We start from the raw sequence: 18,107 nt of genomic DNA on the forward strand, positions 1-18,107 counted from the left end.
AGAAATACAACAGAGAAGCTGGAAGGAGGAAGAGTTTTTAAAGCTATCTGAACCAATTTGACAGCATCAAATGAAAAGGAAAGAAAACTGCAAGTTACACCAACACACAGGGCTCAGCATGTCAAAACTGGCAAAGCTTGGCAAACAAGCTGAAGTTTAGAAATTAAGTACTTCCTCTCAAGCAATTCAGTAGCAACAACATAGATCTATATAATACAAACGAAAAATCCAGAAATGCATCGACTCCTTAACAGCTAGCACCTGCACTCTCTTTTCCAGAGGTCAAGCGTGATCAATTTATAAACAGCTCAGAAGCAGTCTAAGCAAAACTTCGGAGATGGTGGAGCACTTCTGGCTTTATGCAGAACTCTGCAAGCAAGCCAAAGGACTTGACATGACTCAGTCGGTGAAGAACATGATCCAACTCAAAGCCAAACTTAGTTCTGACCAGGGTCAACCTCATTCATCAGCATCATCAAACTGGCCAGTCTCAGTCATTCTAACCGGTGGTGTAAAAGCAAGGCAAGCTGCATGGTGACAGCCTGGGTTGTAAAACGAATCCTCTCGCCATGAGTACGAGGCCAAAAGATTATTTTCCTGAAAGCTTCCACAGTGGAGATCGCCAGCATCTAAAGAAGATCAAAGAAAAGATTTAAACCACAGGAGATACTTAGAAAACTAGTAGTATAGTGTAGCAGATTATTTTGCAGGCCTAAGCATCTTCCAGTTAAGTATTTCAATTTGATCTGCCAGCACTCATGAATTAGACCTACAAACAAAGAAAACAGCTGAATTTGGCAACATCTTCATTTTAAGGAAGGTTCTTGCCACAGAGACAAAACTTTTTTTCCAAAAAGTTCAATGATATACCTGGATTCAGAACATCCGACACCAGCTCTTACAATGCATGCAGTTCTGCGTTTTCTCCAGGCATAAAAGGCTCATGAAACAATTACTTTTATTTCTCCTCCCCCTTCCTGCTGTCTCCATAACCACATCCCAATTAAGAGCCCTCCAAACCCTTTAAGAACTGGGTCACTGGACAGAATGAAAGGGTGGGGTCCTGTAAAAGTGAGCTCTGAACAACATTTCCACTAGGCTAGAATTAAGCCTAATAAGCCTGTTATTTAACCAACCTAGCACAAAAATAGGGCAAAGTCCTTTAACAGAAGCAGATTTCTAGCCAGCAGACACTGAAAGGACTGAGCAAATGAAAAGCCCAGAGTATGGGGCACCAGAGGACCCAACACAGTATATCCACGTGTCAGCCTTCCAGTAGCACTGCCAAACAAGCCAAAGCAAGCATTTTTAAAAAGCCATAAAATGACCGACCAAGCACAGTTTTTATTTGTAGCAGTTAACAACTCAGACACTTGTACTCAGTATCCTTCACAAGCACCTGAAGCCCATAATCACAGCTTCCTCAGTCTGTGAGGATTTGAATAGCATAAGCTATTATGCACAGGTGGGGATGATTTAGGCATAAAGGTGGGGATAAAGGAAAAGAAGAGAAATTGTGACAGTTCCAGTTTAAAAAAAAAAAATCCATAAATTTGAACAAATGAGAGATTAAAAGGAAAGCCCAGGATGGAAGAGAAGAAAACATCTGAAAAGGAACCAGTCTTTTTCTCAGATTACCCAGTGTGAAAAAACACTACTGTATTTCCATTTTGAAATCTGAATGATTTGATAGGAAGGCTGCAAAAACTTTCCCTTCTATTATCAAACAATGGAACTTAAATACAATAGCCATTTATGGAATGAAAATAAACAGAGAATTGATATTTCCTAAGCAAAGAAAGGAGTGTTTGTATTAATCACAAAAGATACACATTAATGAGAAGAAAATGGAAATGGTACTATTCTGCGTCAACAAAGACACAGCAGGTCACCACTGCTGGCTAAACTCCATCCACTTGTTCTGTCCTAACACACAGCCTGGCAAATGGGAGACTGAGACTCTCAGTTCAACACGAGTCACCATAAACCGGAGGATTTATACGACTCTAAAGATGCGGATGAAACTGCTTCTATCCAGTGCCACCTTTGCCCATGGGACTGGTCACACGCACAACCAGTTAAGAGGATCAAGCTTCAAAAAAACCAACCAACCAACCAAAAAAACCTACCACAAAAAAAAAACCCCAACAACCTACAGCAAAAGCAACAACAAACCATGCTCAGAGACTGCATGCTTGTACTGCTCCCCTCCAAAGAACTCCATGCTCTAGAGAGACATTACAGAGCACAGTCTGGATTAATTTTCTTGGAGGAAAGGAAGAACTCATTTTATGCAGAAAAGTTACATTCCCGCACTCCATGTACCTTTCTCTTCTGCTTCAGAATAACAAAGATACACTGATACCTAGCTTCTCCAGAAAAACTCGATACACATACAATTCTCCTTACCATTCCACTCCCTAAGAATTCAACTGCTCAAGCAAGAGCTTCATGTGAACTTTACAACATTGCCTTTAAATCCTGTATTTGACAACAAAATTATGCATGACAACAAAATTATGCATGACAACTCCATGAGGTCAACACCAACAAAAAAAATTGCTTCCCAAAATAGAACATAGAGTTATTTACATATGTTCTCCTGCAAAGCACCTACCTCCAATCACATACTATCCAAAACTCAAATGAAGCACAAATAAATTTGTACTCACCGTAAGGATTACATTCAGCGTCCTCCAATTCTTTATCCCAGTCCTCCACCTCGTACACAGAAGCAGTTTGCAGCTCTGGAAAAGTTGCAGCCTCGGGCATACTGGGGACTTCACCACCCAAGTCTTCTAGGTCAGGACTTACATGAACGCAGTCAACAGGAGAGCCGCTGACATCATTTTCATTGTGAGAGCTATCAGAGAATTCACCTTCTTCAGACTCACTATCAAGACCATTTGGAACATTCTTCAGCAAACATTCTAAAACCAATAGAAAGAGCCAGCAGAGATACTTAGGAATTAAACAGGAACACTTAAATGCTTAGCATGCAGTAATTCAGACAGGTATACAAATGCACTTTGTGACTACTAATGTAATTATAATATATACAGTTCTTACAGAGGTAGTATCACTACAGTGCTGTTTCAGATGCTCAGGAACACTGGACATGGGCTTGTACACAACACTACCCCAAGTCAGGATTTTCCACAGACTCTTGTTGGAAAATAACTCTTTAAACTAGGGCAAAGGACCCAGCAGTCTTGTTTCACCATTCACCTGTTGGCATTTTAAAAAAATAGGTATGCTGAAAACCCACAGCTCTTGTTTCTTTTTTTTTTTTTTTTTAAAAAAAAAGGATTTTTTTTGTAGTGTTGATTAATTACTCTTGCACCTAGGCATACATAAATATCTACATAGAAATAATTCAGTGCAGTAACTGAAGAGGCATTTCCCATGCATCACCAAAAGGTTTTAAGTGTACTTTCTCAAGCAGAGTATAAGTTTCATTACTCACTATCTGCTTTGTTTTGTTCAGGCTTACCTTTTCTGGGCTTCCAGATCATAGTTCCTCTCTTACTTGGAAGCTGTTCCTCCTCAAAGCTTGTGGGCTCAATGGCAGCAGCCATCACCTACAAGACAGTTTTAAAAATCCAGTAGCACCTTTCACTGATTCCTCCCAAAGCTCATGCAACTTCTACTGCATTGGAGTGTTTCTGAGCCCTTGAGCCTGACCTGTTTGTTTGTTCCCTTGATGAATCAGAGGTTTTAAAACAGACAGGCTTTCACTTCAGAAAGCAAATCTGCCGAGGGATGGCTCATCCTGCTGCTGCCATCAGTCACCCCAGGCGGCAGCCAACACAGAACAGCCAGTCTCCTCACTCATGGCCATAATCCTGCTGCCACCGTTTTGGGAACCCGTCCCGAAATGAAAGCTGCAGAATTAACGAAGACACAAGGAGCGGAACGAGTACAAGCACCAAAGACCGAACCAGCCGCCTCGGGGGAGCCCACAGGCCAAGGAGGCGGGAGAGGGCCAGAGCCTCCAGCAGCCCTGAGGAGCTGGGGAAGATGGCGGGGGCGCACCTGGAGAGCGGAAGGGACCACCTCAACTGGTCTGACGGTCCCCAGAGGGAGAGGAACGGAAAGGTGACTTATCCCCACCGCTGCCGCTACCACAAAGATGAATTCGCCCAGGGACAGCCCCTGCCCGGGGTGGGGTGCGGGAAGCCTGGCTCCCAGGTGCTCGCAGAGCCGAGCCCGGCGCGCCGGAGGCCGGGCCTGCTGCCGGGCGGGGCCTCCCGGGGTCGCGGCCGGCGGACGGGCGGGCAGAGCGCCGCAGACTTCGGGCAAGCCCGCACCGGCGGGCCCCGCCGCCTCCGCCGCCCGCCCGGGCCGTGAGGGCAAGCGAGCCTGCCCGCTGCCCGCCGCCCGCCGCCCGCTCCCCGCCCCGCAGCAGCCCAGCACACCTGCCGAGGCGGCGGTGCCGCCAGCCGCGCCATGCCGGCCGGCCTTGAGGGAGGCTCCGGGCGCGCAGCCGCGGGGCCGGGCGAGGCACAGCCCTGAGGAGACGTCCGTCTGCCCGCCCGTCCGCCCCCGCCCGCCTTCCCGCCCTGCCGGCGCCGCGCGTCCCTCAGCGCCGGGCCCCGGCAGCAGCGCCTGCGCCCGAGGCAGCCGGCGGCCGCGGGCAGCGTCAGGCGGGCGGGCGGGCGGCTGCTGCTGAACCCGGCGAACGAAATGGCCGTGCCTCGGCCCCCGCTGGCCGCGGAGCTCGCCGCGGCGCCGGTCGTGGAGGAGGCTGGAACCGAGGCGCCGCGGGAGCCTCCCCCCGCAGGGCGAGCGGCGGCTGCTCCCGCTTCGGCCTCGGTGCCCGCAGCGGGGCCGCCTCCCGCTCCCGCTTCGGCCTCGGTGCCCGCAGCGGGGCCGCCTCCCGCTCCCGCTTCGGCCTCGGTGCCCGCAGCGGGGCCGCCTCCCGCTCCCGCTTCGGCCTCGGTGCCCGCAGCGGGGCCGCCTCCCGCAGCCCCCGGCTCTCCGCGCCCCGGGAGCGCGCCATGCGCAGCCTCTTTCGCTGCGACTGGGAAAGTGTGCCCGCCGAGGGAGGAAAGCGGTCAGACTTGAGGGCAGGAAGAAGCAATTAAAGCAACTGGAGAAAAAAGGCGGAGAAACACAGGCAGCGGAGCTGTAAGAAAACACCTTTACACTCATAAAGTTGTCAATAAGTGTCTCTCCAGGCTCTGTGGCTTTTTAATATCTTCTGTGCCCGAAGATACTAAAAGAAGATACCATCTCCTTCGGGCCCGGTGCTAGAAGCATGCTCAGAGAAACCATTAAAGGATGGGAAGCACCTGCACTGAACAGGTCTGGCGGGTGCTTCAGCTAAATGCACTTTTAGGAAACGTGTATTGCTCAAAGGTGTTGCAAGTAGTGAAGTGAGTGGCAAAGTTCTGTAAGGAGCCAGAACAGGTGAAGAAAAAGGGCTCGCTTTCAGAAATGGTGGAGTTACCAGCTTTGCTAGACTTAAAAAAACCAGAACAAAACACAAGAACAACAAACTCCCTAAACACCAAACTTTGTGCTTAGAAGCTTTTTGTTATGCAACTGAAGAAGCAAGACAAGTGATTCAGGGGAGGGAGTAACATAATAAAGGGCAGAGAGGGTCTAAGAGGAGTGATTATTGGGGGGAAAGCACGGTGCCAGACATGAGACAGCTGAGAACTAGTGGGGAGAAGATGGCCTGGCTAAAAGCTTGGGACAGACAAAGCAGGACATACTTCAGATGTCACAGGAGGAGCAATCCGAACAGGCTGTTGCTTCAAACCTTGTTTCTAGCTAGTCAAAAGTTACTGGAATTCATTGCTTGAGAGAAGCTGAGGTTTCTACTGGTGTGAAAAATTTTAAGTATTTCTATGTATTGTCATTACATCACCATTCAGTCACTGGGAAATTAGATAAAGGAACTATCGCTGTGTGTTCCTATACTTTCCCTAGGTATCCTCTATTGGTCCAAGGATAGCATTTATGCTGATTTAATGGGTTTGATGTGGGAAAATGTGGCTCTGCAAACAGCCAAGGATAGCACTGTCTCAAAAAACTGTTACCCATTTTTCAGGCATTATGGACAGAAAGGTGAAGCTTGACCAGAACTTTCTACCATCACATCAGCAACATTTGTAACATAGCTCACCTTGACGTTTCATAGTCACTCTCAGAATTACAGCTTAGGATGCAAACACCAATGTAAGTTGTTTGCAGAGGTTGGTTTTGTTTTTGAAGAGGATTACAGATGACTTCAAGGCTAGGAAACAATAAATACCATCATTTTACAGATTGTTTGCCCAGTGTTCCACTTTTCATTATTCAACTTAGTAAGATACGAAGATCTCCCACAGGTATAGCTTCCATGTTTGGGTTTTTTTTTTTGCTTTTTTGTCCTGTAGTATTACCTTTCCAGAGTGCAAAAGCTGATGCATTAAGACTATTCCATCTGGATGTTTAGGCAGGAAGACAGGTTTGCTCTCAGCAGTCTCAACAAAGAACACCCTTGGAGACGCCTTTGCTTTCTCCTCTACCTGTACACTTGAACTTGCCACTGGGCAGAAGCAACTCTAGAAACAACTGCAATGGGGCAGGTGATTATTTTTTTTCCACATAGGCAAGAACGTAAAGGTGGTACACTTTAATACGATCCAGGTACGTATTTACCTTTGTACAAAGAACTTAAAAAATAAATCCACACTGTCATGTTGTAACTATTTATAGTTTTTCACAAATGTCCAGTTTGCAATAAAGTGTATTTGGAAACAAAGTCTTCCACCAGGTCTCCCTGCAACATCTTCATGGCTCGCCAGTGAATGCTCCCACAGTTCTCTGGTTTGCCTTGGGGATGACTTAGCTCCTCTTTGATATAATCCAGCCAGAGATCTTTAGAAGAAAAATAGAAGTTCTGTTTAAATTTTGGTTGGATATTACTTAACAAACATACCAAACCTCACATAGCAACTCTCTTTTTGCAAGCGTCCGTGATGTTAACGCAACAAGGTTTACTTTGCGAAACTACAACCCCCTGCCCCTTGAGGGCCAAAGGCCTGGGTTCTATTCCCAGCTGGGACAGCAACGTGTTAAGAAATAACGCAGCAATAATTGGAGCCATCTACTTTCTTAAAAGGAATACTGCAGAAACTTTGATTATAAAAACATAGCTCCATACTGTTCGCAAATCCAAATTAAAGGTGATACACATCTCCTATGCCAGCCAGCGTCAAAACCTTATTTGCTAGCAGTTCTGCTGAAGCCATCCCACTGTGAACAACGACCCTGAACCAAAAGTGAAGGGTCACTGCAGAGTGTCACGCACTTAATGGCACAGAAGAAATAAGCTCCATTCTTCATGACAGCAATCACAAGGGGAGAACAAACAGCTACCTTCTGAAATGGATGGAAATAAAAGAGGCAGCACTGAATGGATAAATAAATAAATAAAAGCCCCTTACCAGAATCTGTTGAACCAAACTCTCTCAAGGCACGTTCGTAGTATTCTCTCAGATGAAGCATTTTGCAGCATTCCTAACAAAGGAAGGTATTAAAAGACCGTTTATTTTGTACAGAAGTGAATCTGCAGCTTCATTAGATTCTTACAAAGAAAAAGAGTCATGGTAATTACACGCGCACACGCACACTGCCAAAGATTAGTTACCATGGAACTTGGTTTTGTATTACATGCTATGAATCAACTTTAGGAGACAAATATGAACTGATCACACACTAATGACACTACTCATAAGCCCTCTGTTTCCTATTTAAATCCAAAGTTAGAAGTGCATTTTACAAATACAAGGCACTAATTGGATATTCAACAACTTACTTGCTCCTTTTCTATTTGGATCATCTTCCTGAAGAAGTCAAGTGAAAATGGACGATTTTCACACAGGCTGAAGTAAAAACACAAGTAACGTTAGACTTCAAGCCTTTTAACATATGCCCTAGAACAACAGCATTTGAAGGTTTTATTTGTCACCTGGTAAAGACTCTCTTAACTTTCTTATAACCACCATTCCTGTAAGTCCAGTCAAGATACTTTTCTTTCATAGTCACAGATTCAGCAGGAGTTGTGGCATGTAAGGATCTCTACAAGTTTAAAAGGAGAAAAACACAAAACCAAAAAACAAACCAACCACATAATTAAAAGGCAGCAAGGGAGAAGAAACCAAATAGTACCTTCTCCCTCATTAGGCATCTGACAGAAAGCAGATCTCATAAGTGAGACAAAGCACTGGACAAAAGCATCCCAAATGATGTCTGAAAGACAGCATTAGGTAACACATCCAATATTTTTCAAATTAAAATATTACTTGTAACCTAAAATACATCTCTCATCCAATATTCCATACAGCTGGCAACTGGCACTTCCCTAACATCCTTCACACACAAGGCTTCACAATGCTCTACAACAACTGAATTCAAGCTTCCACCTGAAATCCGTGTTTTGTGTTGTAAATAAGGGCAGGGGGGAACCCAACATGCCAGACCAAGAGAAAATGTTTTGCCCTAAGCTATTTAGGGAATTTACAGTGAGATTAAAGTCCCAGTTTTGTTCTTGAGTTTTCCGTAATAAGCTTGATGTTTTCACACAGATTGGAAAATTCTCTTTTCCATGTTCAGAGAAACATCTGAAAAATAGAGTAAAAATTCTGGACCACAAAGAAGAGTCCGTCATTGGCTGTGCTTACAAACATCTAGATGTCTTAGAAGCATGGGGATGACATCTGTGTTTATGAGCCTATGTCCAACTGATTTTTGGTAACTTACACAGCTTTACTTGAAATTCTCCAAAATCAACACATCCATGAAGGAACTGCAGTACAAAGCAGTTGTTACATGTTCCATCCACAGACATTGTTCCTGTTTATTTACATGCTGTCATAAAAAGGAGATTTCTATTAGCTAAGTACCCGGTAGAGAGCTTCTGTGTCTTCCTTGCTGTTTGTGCCTTCACTCCATTCCACCCAGAGGGTCCATAGTGGCAAAGTGCCCTAACAAGGTAAGCAGATAAATCAAGTGATTGAAATACAGTGACCCCGATCTACAGAAACAGACAGCAACACATCCACCAGGTTCTGCATTACACCTGCCGTAAAAAACGTCCTTTAGACAAAGCTCTTAGAAAGAGAACTTAGGACTGCACACTGAAATCACTTCTTGTTTCCTTCCTCACTTACAGGACAAATACTACTTAGCTGGACAGCTACAAGACATGTTGGCAGGGACGAGAGACAAGTTCTTCTGCATCACCAAACACTGCAGTATAAAGGTAACTTCCGAGAACAGCAAGGAAGAAAGAAACAATCACCTCCTTGTTTCCCCTCCTCACTCCTTGTGCCCAGGGTTTGAAATGGAACAGTAAGAGAGCACAGAGCTAATTCAAGGCTTGAAACACCACACATGCAAATAATGTATCAAGACAGTGAAAAGGAAACACATTTTTTCAAGTAAGACACAAAGAATACCAGCTGACTGCTAGAAGAGTATGCAAAATGTCACCTGTGAGCATTCAGACTTTAAAACTGTGAGCATGAAGTGAACTTGCAATTCCCTTATGCTCCTGAATGCAATGTGCATGTGAAACGTCAAGTATTTATTTTTCACTTTAAAAATGGTTAGGGACTTTGAATGCCTTGTAAAGGAGAAAAAACCCCAAATATCAGAGGTTTCCTGTCTAAGACTAATGCATGCAGGTCCATAAAACCAGCACAGACCTTAGATTTCACGTGCTTAACGGCTTCTTCAAAACACTGGGTCACCTCGTCACTCTTCAGTTGGATCAGCACCTGCAGCCTCATCTGCCAAGTTTCCAGTGAAAGGCTGAAGCGCTTCGTTGCAGCTTCTGCCACCTCCGTAGCCTTCTCAAAGAGGTTGGACTCCAGCAACAGTTGAAGCTAAAACCCAGCAGATACAGCTAATCACCACAAGAGATTTGTAATGCCTTGTTAAAAAGCAAGGCCTTGATCAAAATATCGCCCACCTTTCTATCTACTCAAAATGGTACAGATAGGCACGCAAGCAATGCGGGACAGTCTCACAATCTATTTTTCTGTGTCAGCTCTTACCCACTGCTTATAGAGAGCTTCTGGCAGCAAACTGGACTCATGGGCTTTGCTGAACACACTCAGTGTCCTCTCCAGCCTCTAGAACCAACAGAGAAGAAAAAGTAAAGAAAATAAGCATTAATCCTGCGTATACCAGATCCCAGCATTACAAGAAGCCCAGTGGGCTGATGGATCAACACGTCACTGAAATTCAATGAAAGTTACATACATAATGCTTTAGGTACCTGCATACATTCCAAGATAAAGGGGAAATCTGAGCATTTGCATTACACTTCTTCCTTAAGGAGCAAAAGAACAACATAGCAATGTTCTTTTACTATATTAAAAGGGAACCAAACGGCACAGGATGATTAGTTAATTCAATGAGTCACACTCAAGCATAGATGCATCATTAAGGTGTCCACGTGCCAGCACCAAACTTTACTCAGACTTATTTGAAAGAGTCATTTTAATTCATCCTTTTTCTTCGAACAAGGACAGGTTTGCAGGGCTGTCAGTGCCCAGTTTGCAGGGCTGTCAAGTTTGCATTCTTAACTTCCATCCAGAGACATCACTGGACTTTACTGACAGTGCTGGTTTATGCCCAGGCTATTCATGTTCAGGCAGGCCACATGTGAGCCTGACAGTAAAAGTGATCCCCTCAGATGAAGACTAAGTAATTTGTAATGATGGCCGCAGGCAACTATTTCTGATAAAAAGTCAAAATATATTTGCTCCTTGTCTGATAGATTACAAAAGTCAGTAAAAATAGGGATGATCTGTTGCTACGATTTCCTAATAAGCTTTTACCTTTTGTTTTAAATCTTCACTGTTGGTTTTCCTGTTGTATCTCTCTAAACAAAAAGTGATGTAGCATTTCCATATGTCCTCTGTAGAATCAAAGGCATAATATCACACTTCACAGAATCACAAGAGTAAGCACAAATATTTGTCTTTAAGGAATATAGAGAATCCAAGCACTAAGTGTTAATGCCAACTCGGTTTTAAAATGTTATATTATAAAAGAGGCCCTACATTTATAACATTAACATTTAAAAATGGCTTCCCCGTATAAGCTGCCTTCTCTTAGGCCTGGCAAAGCCTGCCAACACCTACTTCAAAACTTTCACAGCATACAGTGTGCTGAAGTACCAGGAAAAAATGTTAAAATGCAGGCAGAACATTTCACCTGTTGGGACTGCTCTCACAGCCTCTTCAAAGACCGCACAGCACCGCTCCTCTCTCTGGGTCATTTCGGATACTTTCATCTGTTTTGTGGTGTGTCCTGTGGACTGCAGGGACCCCAGCTCCAGCTCACGACGGGCCATGTAGTCCCATGTAAGAGGGTCATCAGCATACTTGGCCTGCAGACTAAACGCACCGTGTCTGTAATATCCCTCAACTGCCACTCTTCTTTTGCAGGTATGTTTAGAAGGGTCGTACTGGTATAGAAATGTACTTAATTTCCAAGTAACCAAATGCCAGAGAAAAAACGTTTTACCTTTCCACAACAGAAAGACAAAATACTAGCCTATTTTGGTTTTTTATTTAATATGGATATTCTCCAGTAATAGCATGAACTAGGCAGGAAGCTTGCAAGAGAGATCTTTCTTTTGAGAGAGAGAGGAACAACTGGAGAAACTGAAGATGCAAAAGAACCACAAAGTACACTAGGAAAAACCACAGTTCCTGCAGTAAATTTACGGAAACTAGGTGTAGTAATTATTCAGTGACAACTGTGTTTTATCTAAATTTTTCTTAGCAGCTTCTCAAAGCCTTTTCTGGAGTTAGATACAAGTATCGTTTTCTAAAGAGCATGCTTGCCTCACGTTTTGTTTTTCTTAAAGCATTTCCCATAAGCTGTAACATTCTATTTCCCTAGAGGAACAGCCTTTAGTTGTTAACCTGTCAACCCACTATAAACTAGGGAAGTTATGAGAACATGTTTCTTAAAAAGCAAAACAAAATAATAACAACAAAGCCACACCTTACCTTTCGAGAATTTCTTTTTGCAAATCTTGGGTAAAATCGAAGAGCTTTGCAATAGACAGCACAGCCAGATGGAATTCAACACCTACATTTCAAGAGGAGAAAAAAAACCTATCAAGTGGAGTATTACATCCATTGCACACTTTGCATTTCTGTATCTTTGCAAGCTTTTATCAAGACACAGTTAACATTTAAGTGCCTAGACAGATACCCTTTTTTTATAAATCTCAGTGTTCTACCCACATAAGCCATGTTAGGATGTTGATTGTCTGACTATATTCTTCACAACTCCATGATATCCAGTTACCAAAAAAAAAAAAAAAAAAAAAAAAAAAAGGTCATGAGAGGCAGGACATTCCAGACTCCAAAGTGATAAACTAGTCCTGTCCTGACATGCTTACTGATCCTTCCAGCTTGGCTCTACTTGCAAATTTAATCAGCATCTCCTCTATTCCTTCATTTGACCCTGCCATGAAAACACAGAATGCTCCACACTTGGGACAGACCTCTCCAAAGCTGCACACAGTGTATGTCCAATGAATTATATCCATCCATCTTGTATCTCCATAACTTATCTGTGAGAATGCGAAGTGACATGACTTGACATAACCAGTTCACTGCGAATCCCTATCAGCCATTACTCACCTCCTTATTTTTAGGTGCTTACAAATCATTTGTATACCTATTTATTCCAGTATTTCTCCAGGAATTTAAATTAAGCCAACTCTGTCATTTCCCCTAATGTCCTTTCTCTCCCCCTCTACTTTTCAATGCTGTTATTACATTTTGCCCATTATCTTCCAAAATATCCCCACCTATCATGGCTTCTCAAAGATACCTGCTACTACTTTGCAGTTATTTTACCCATTTCTCTCAATAAAATGGGTGAATTCACCAAGCCTGGTTAATTTAAAATCATCTAACCTGTTTTATTGTTAGTCTAAATTCTTACTTCTCTGTCACTAGTGCTAGCTGATTAGTTGTGATCTAATGTTCAGTAAACAACAAAGCAAAAAAGGTGTGTCATTCTGAACTGTCCTCCCTTTGTTTTTTTGCACAAACAAGTTTTGAGACTGTAAGCCCAGCACCTATACCACCTCAGCCCAAAAGCTGCTGTACTGGAAGAGGTGTCAGCCTGCAGAACAGTTAGGAAATCAGAACTATCAGCACTATTAATTTATACTTTGGCATTATCTAGGTTCTACTGAAGAAATGGTACAGTTGAAAATATCTTGGTGTGTACACTAGAGCCAAGTCTCTCTGTATTACCTACTGGAGAGCTGAGTTAAAGGTCACAATTCTCCTATTGAATAAGTAAAAGAAATGTTGAATCACCTTTAATTTTCTGAGCAGCATCCCTGTAGATTATGCGAGCCATTTCCCCATTGAGAATCTCTTCGGAATAATTGAATTCCCCCTGCAATATAAAACGTAACATCATTAAAAAAATTGTTTTCCTTTCTCAGCTACCATTTTTGCAAATGTGGAAAAAAACATCAGAAGATACTAATGTTTTTCTTCATCTATCTTTATCTAATTCACACAAGTCCACTATAAAGATATAAGAGATAGTAAGTTTAACTACTCCTTTCCAGAAATTACTATTAACTTTCAAACTGGGGGATGTAACAAAAGACTTTACAAATGTAAAGAAAAATCAACGTATGAACGTATTTGAGCTGAGCATCAGCCAACACTTGAAAAGCTTAGGGCAGGCACAGGACATGAACAAAAGCTTTCTCTAAGCTGTTCTCAAACAAACCATTAACACAGATCCCTCAAAACTATGGATTCAAATGTGTGATACGCAAGCAGATGCTATCTCTTCAGTAAGTTTAGCTGACCTACCAAGTCCATCTTTGCTTGTTCAAATGCTTTCTTTTCCTTCCTCTGTTTTTCAGCATGCATCAGCTCCATTCTGAAATACTGCGAGAGAGAATAAATGAAATTATTGTGGGGGTGGGGATAAATCATAAAACATCTAAGTCCACAAATGTGGTAAAACAAGCACTACCTGAGGAGTTACAAATCAGGGCTTTACCAGCATCCCACATATGTCCAAGAGCCTTGGTTTTTAAAGGTTTGTACATACAGCTATCTGCCCTACATATTTACTCAGAAATTTCCCACGTGTAGAAATTACCACTTTCTAGTCATTCTTTAAACCTCAACTTGCCCTCAAAGAAAACCATGTTCCCTAGCAAAGGCTGGGGATGCTGGATCTCATCCAGAGAACTATGTCCTAGCAGAGCTTACAGTACTTTAGAAGGGAATTCTGACACATTTATCTATAAACAGTGTAAAATCCTCACTCTGCATACATAAACACAGGGTTTGGTAAACAATTGATAAATGCTACCAGTACAAAGTACCTTTTTTTTAAAAAAAAAAAATGTTTTTGACATTTTCCCACTGATGGGGAAACTAAGTTTTTTCCAGTTTTCTCTGATTGATCAAATAACTGGTCGTAGAAGAAATCCAGGAACTCACTTCTTGGTAAAGTTTTGGGCACTCTGGATGGAAGCGCAAAGCACGAAGGAACAAGCGCCTAGCACTTTCTGATGAGAGTTGTGTCTCCATTTCCCATTTTGCTGCCATAATCCACAGTGCTGCAACAGATGACACAAATAAATTCATTTTAAGGCAGAGCAAGTGGCTGGTCATGAGAACCCATTTTGAAGCTACTCTCCAGGATGCACACGTTGGTTTTGTTCCATGTACCCACCCCAACATAATCCGTGAGCTCAGCAATGGAATAAGACATTATCTCCCATGTAAAACCTAGTTAAAGGACTAAAAGCTAAGCAGACCCAGGAAGTTTAATCTGGTATAGCTACAGATCCAATGATGTACAATGATGTGTTCAAAAGCCAAAAAGCAGCCATGAGTATTCAACATCTCCTACCTCTGAAGCATTTACCTAGCCCCCAGTCTACCTGGGAAATGGTCATTCAGACCATGGGGACTCCTACTTCACATCACCTTTTGATTGCTCGGCACAATCCCTGTCAGAGCCCTTCTCTCTGAAGTAGCAGCAAGGCAAAGAAAAGAGAGTAGGAACTTTTACCCCAATAGCTTTAACTGAGATCTGTTAAGAACTTAAACCAACACTACACAATCTATACCCAGTCATTTATGCAGCGCTTGCCATTGTTTTATTTACCTGGTTTATTGGAATGAATGGCCAACATGGAAGAAAACACCTTGCTAAGCTGATGTTTCGCATTCTGTAAAAGAATAATTTTTGTTTCACCCACTCTAGTACCAAACTGAACCACCAGCACCAAAGTTTCATTATGAAAGGTTACAAGTTGTAATGCAATTGTACTGGACAAGACACTTCCCTGCTACTGTATCTTCAGTAGAAAGTTTCTCATATTTGCTCAATACTGACCAGCTTTCAAATGTTACCAGACTAGATAAGCTTAGTTAATTCAAACCTTTCTGAACTGCATAGCTAACACCAACGTTGCCTAAGTCACAAACCCATAGTCTCACTGACCACTTTTGAGGTAAAGACTGCATTTTTCTTTGGCTACTTGCATTACTATGACAAGGTCACCACCTTCAGTACAGGAATGACAATGACTGAATGCTAATAATGACGTGAATACTTGCACAGGTAAGTTTACAAAGTACAGAATTGCCAGAATTACACTTTTCAGCATAGCCACTGTAAGAAATGTTTGGAACAAAATCACATTTCACAGACAGATGATCTGTTCATTCCAGAAAAGGTATAACCAATATTACGATTCTCCCAAACCAAATGGTACTCCAGATTCAATGCAATCAGCCTCACCTTTGCCACCTGCAAGCATCAAATTTCATACTAAGTCATTCTGAGTCAAATTCTTCACTTACATACATCAGTGAAAATCCCAGACAGCTCCAATAATACTTTCTAAATCATTTAAGTATTACAGCATGTGGCAGTAAAATGTAATTCAAGTTCCAGACGCCTGATTAAACACCAATCCAGCATAACAACTCAGATAAGATTAGCATTTTGAAAACTCACCCACTGCTTGCAAAATGCAACATGTGAAAGCCAAAGCTGGACATCTTCCTGTTGGAAACGCAAGAGGGAGAGAATCAACCTTACGGTAAGACGAGCACAAAATCACTTGCACATCGACAAGCAAACAACACGCCCTTGGTACAACAACCTGGCATGCAGAGAAAAGGAATTTTGAATCTCAAATTCCCTTTTGTTTCCCCTCAGATCGTCAAATTCCTGCAAAACATCCAAAGAACACCAACCCTCCCATCAAAAGGCACACCCTCGCAGCCTCTCCAATCAAACTGAGGTTACACTGAACCCAACAGAGAGCTCACTGTAACGGTTCCTGAGGCACCTCATTTAGGTTTTACCATTAGAGGTATCAAGACAATCTTTTCCTAAAGCAGATGAAACTTCTTTTCATTCTTTTTCTAGTCCTCGCAAGCAAACAGACCAAACTCACGTTGCAATACGTGGCTCTACACAGTTGAAGACTAATGACTCAGAAAGGACAAAATATTGTTTGTGTACAAAAACAGTCTATCTGATATGAATGATCTACTTCTACACTACTACTAACTGTAAGACCAAATGTTCACTTAGTTTTTCTACCACATTCTTCTGTATTGTTGCAAATATTTGGTGGCAATGATATCTAGATAATTTTACATACCAAAAGGGCATTTGTCAACCTATCTGTACAAATAAAGAGACTTACTTTCCATTTCCCTGTAGCACGGTTGAAGAGGCTATGGACTCTATGCAGAATGGAATTCTCAATTTCATCCTTCTTAAATGAATATCCAATGCGCTAGGAGGAAAAAAAAAAGTATTAATGTTATTGCAATAGAAAATTTGGCATAAAGTATTTTGCACTCTAAGTAATTGATAAACTTACTGCTCTTCTTTTCTTGATCAGTTCCAGCAGATTGATTTCATACTAGAATGGGGAGAAAAAAAGCATTTAAAAGCAAATGAGAAAGCACATAACGATAACAACCCCCCCCCCGATTGAATTTTTTATAGCTGATCAGGTGGACAATAATTACATCCAGGAAAACATAAGGTGTAATTTTTCAGGCAGATCACTACATTTCTAAGGCCGACTGAAATGAAACTTGAGTATTTGTATTGCACATGGTATTTCAGACTTGAGCTGCTGGCACCCCATGTTCCTAGAATCATAACGTGCAAACCAAACCTCTGACACCACAAAAAATTAATTACACTTTGCTACAATTCGCACAGCACATCAGGGAACTGGGGTCTCTGCATCCCTGGAGAAACAGGCAGCTATAGCAAGGAGGTCAGAAGAAAGAAGACTCCCTCATTGCAGGCTCGGGCAGCAGCTCCCGGCAATGCTTCCCGCTCCGCTGTGCCCCGATGGAGCCTGTGCCCCTGAACCCCTTCGGAGCGAAGGCTGCGGGCCGGGCGAGGAGCGGCCTGGCAGCAGCCCGCTTCCTGCGCGGTAACTCCGCAGCTCCCGAGCCAGCCGGGCCTGCCACGGCAGTCAGCGCGCTCGGCAAGCCCTACCTGAATATAATTAATGAAATCCTCCTTCCGCAGCGCTCTCCGCTGGATCTTGTACTCCAGAGCCGAGGCCTTCCTCAGGACGGCCCTGCGGGAGGGGGAAATCAGCCACCGGGCCGAGCCCGCCCGCGCCGCGCGCTGCCTGCCGCCGCCGCCCGCCGGCCGCCCCGCCTCACCGGATCTCCCTGCGCGTGAACAGCCCGACCCGCTCCAGCTGCTCCAGCTCCGGGACGCGGTCCTCCAGCCGCTGCTCGATGCGCTCCGCCATGGCGGCGGCGGCGCTCCCGGGGCCTCACGCGTGCGCCCGCCCCGCCGCCAGTTCCGGCCGCGCCGGCCGCGACTTCCGGGGCCGCGCCGCTCTGCCGCCCCCTGGCGGGGCGCGGGCCCGGGCGGCCAACGGCAAACAGGCGGCGAGGGGAGCCCGGGCCGCGAGGAGACGAAGTACGGGAGCGCCGGTGACCGCTCGAACGCGGAACCGGCCCCAAACCTGCGGGGGCCGCGGTGGGAAGGGCCCTGCGGGTAAGCGCGTCCCGAGGGCAGGCAGCAGAGGCGGG

The 18,107-nt window shown here is 43.8% G+C and overlaps 2 protein-coding genes across 3 annotated transcripts; both read right to left on the bottom strand.

The window, feature by feature from the left end:
* Positions 1–459: 459 nt before the first annotated feature.
* Positions 460–6,161, bottom strand: COPRS (coordinator of PRMT5 and differentiation stimulator). The gene is made up of 4 exons (XM_075720302.1): positions 6,134–6,161; positions 3,494–3,581; positions 2,673–2,930; positions 460–629 (listed from the first exon to the last, which is right to left on the bottom strand). The coding sequence occupies exons 2-4, from the start codon at positions 3,576–3,578 to the stop codon at positions 460–462; spliced, it is 513 nt and encodes a 170-aa protein (XP_075576417.1). The 5' UTR covers positions 3,579–3,581; positions 6,134–6,161.
* Positions 6,162–6,687: 526 nt separating this feature from the next.
* Positions 6,688–17,821, bottom strand: UTP6 (UTP6 small subunit processome component). 2 transcript variants are annotated; one of them, XM_075719636.1, is made up of 19 exons: positions 17,730–17,821; positions 17,557–17,641; positions 16,922–16,963; positions 16,742–16,834; positions 16,042–16,089; positions 15,184–15,247; positions 14,511–14,629; positions 13,869–13,946; positions 13,356–13,437; positions 12,024–12,105; positions 11,221–11,402; positions 10,842–10,921; positions 10,053–10,130; positions 9,702–9,881; positions 8,898–8,978; positions 7,964–8,073; positions 7,811–7,877; positions 7,440–7,512; positions 6,688–6,870 (listed from the first exon to the last, which is right to left on the bottom strand). In XM_075719636.1, exons 1-19 carry the CDS (start codon positions 17,819–17,821, stop codon positions 6,713–6,715), a joined length of 1,794 nt encoding a protein of 597 aa, XP_075575751.1. In that variant the 3' UTR covers positions 6,688–6,712. The 2 variants fall into 2 exon arrangements, with proteins under 2 accessions (XP_075575751.1, XP_075575752.1); XM_075719637.1 differs by having other exon boundaries at positions 9,696–9,881.
* Positions 17,822–18,107: the final 286 nt, after the last annotated feature.

The sequence above is a fragment of the Pelecanus crispus genome, chromosome 12 (assembly GCF_030463565.1).
Source record: "Pelecanus crispus isolate bPelCri1 chromosome 12, bPelCri1.pri, whole genome shotgun sequence".
NCBI lineage: Eukaryota > Metazoa > Chordata > Aves > Pelecaniformes > Pelecanidae > Pelecanus > Pelecanus crispus.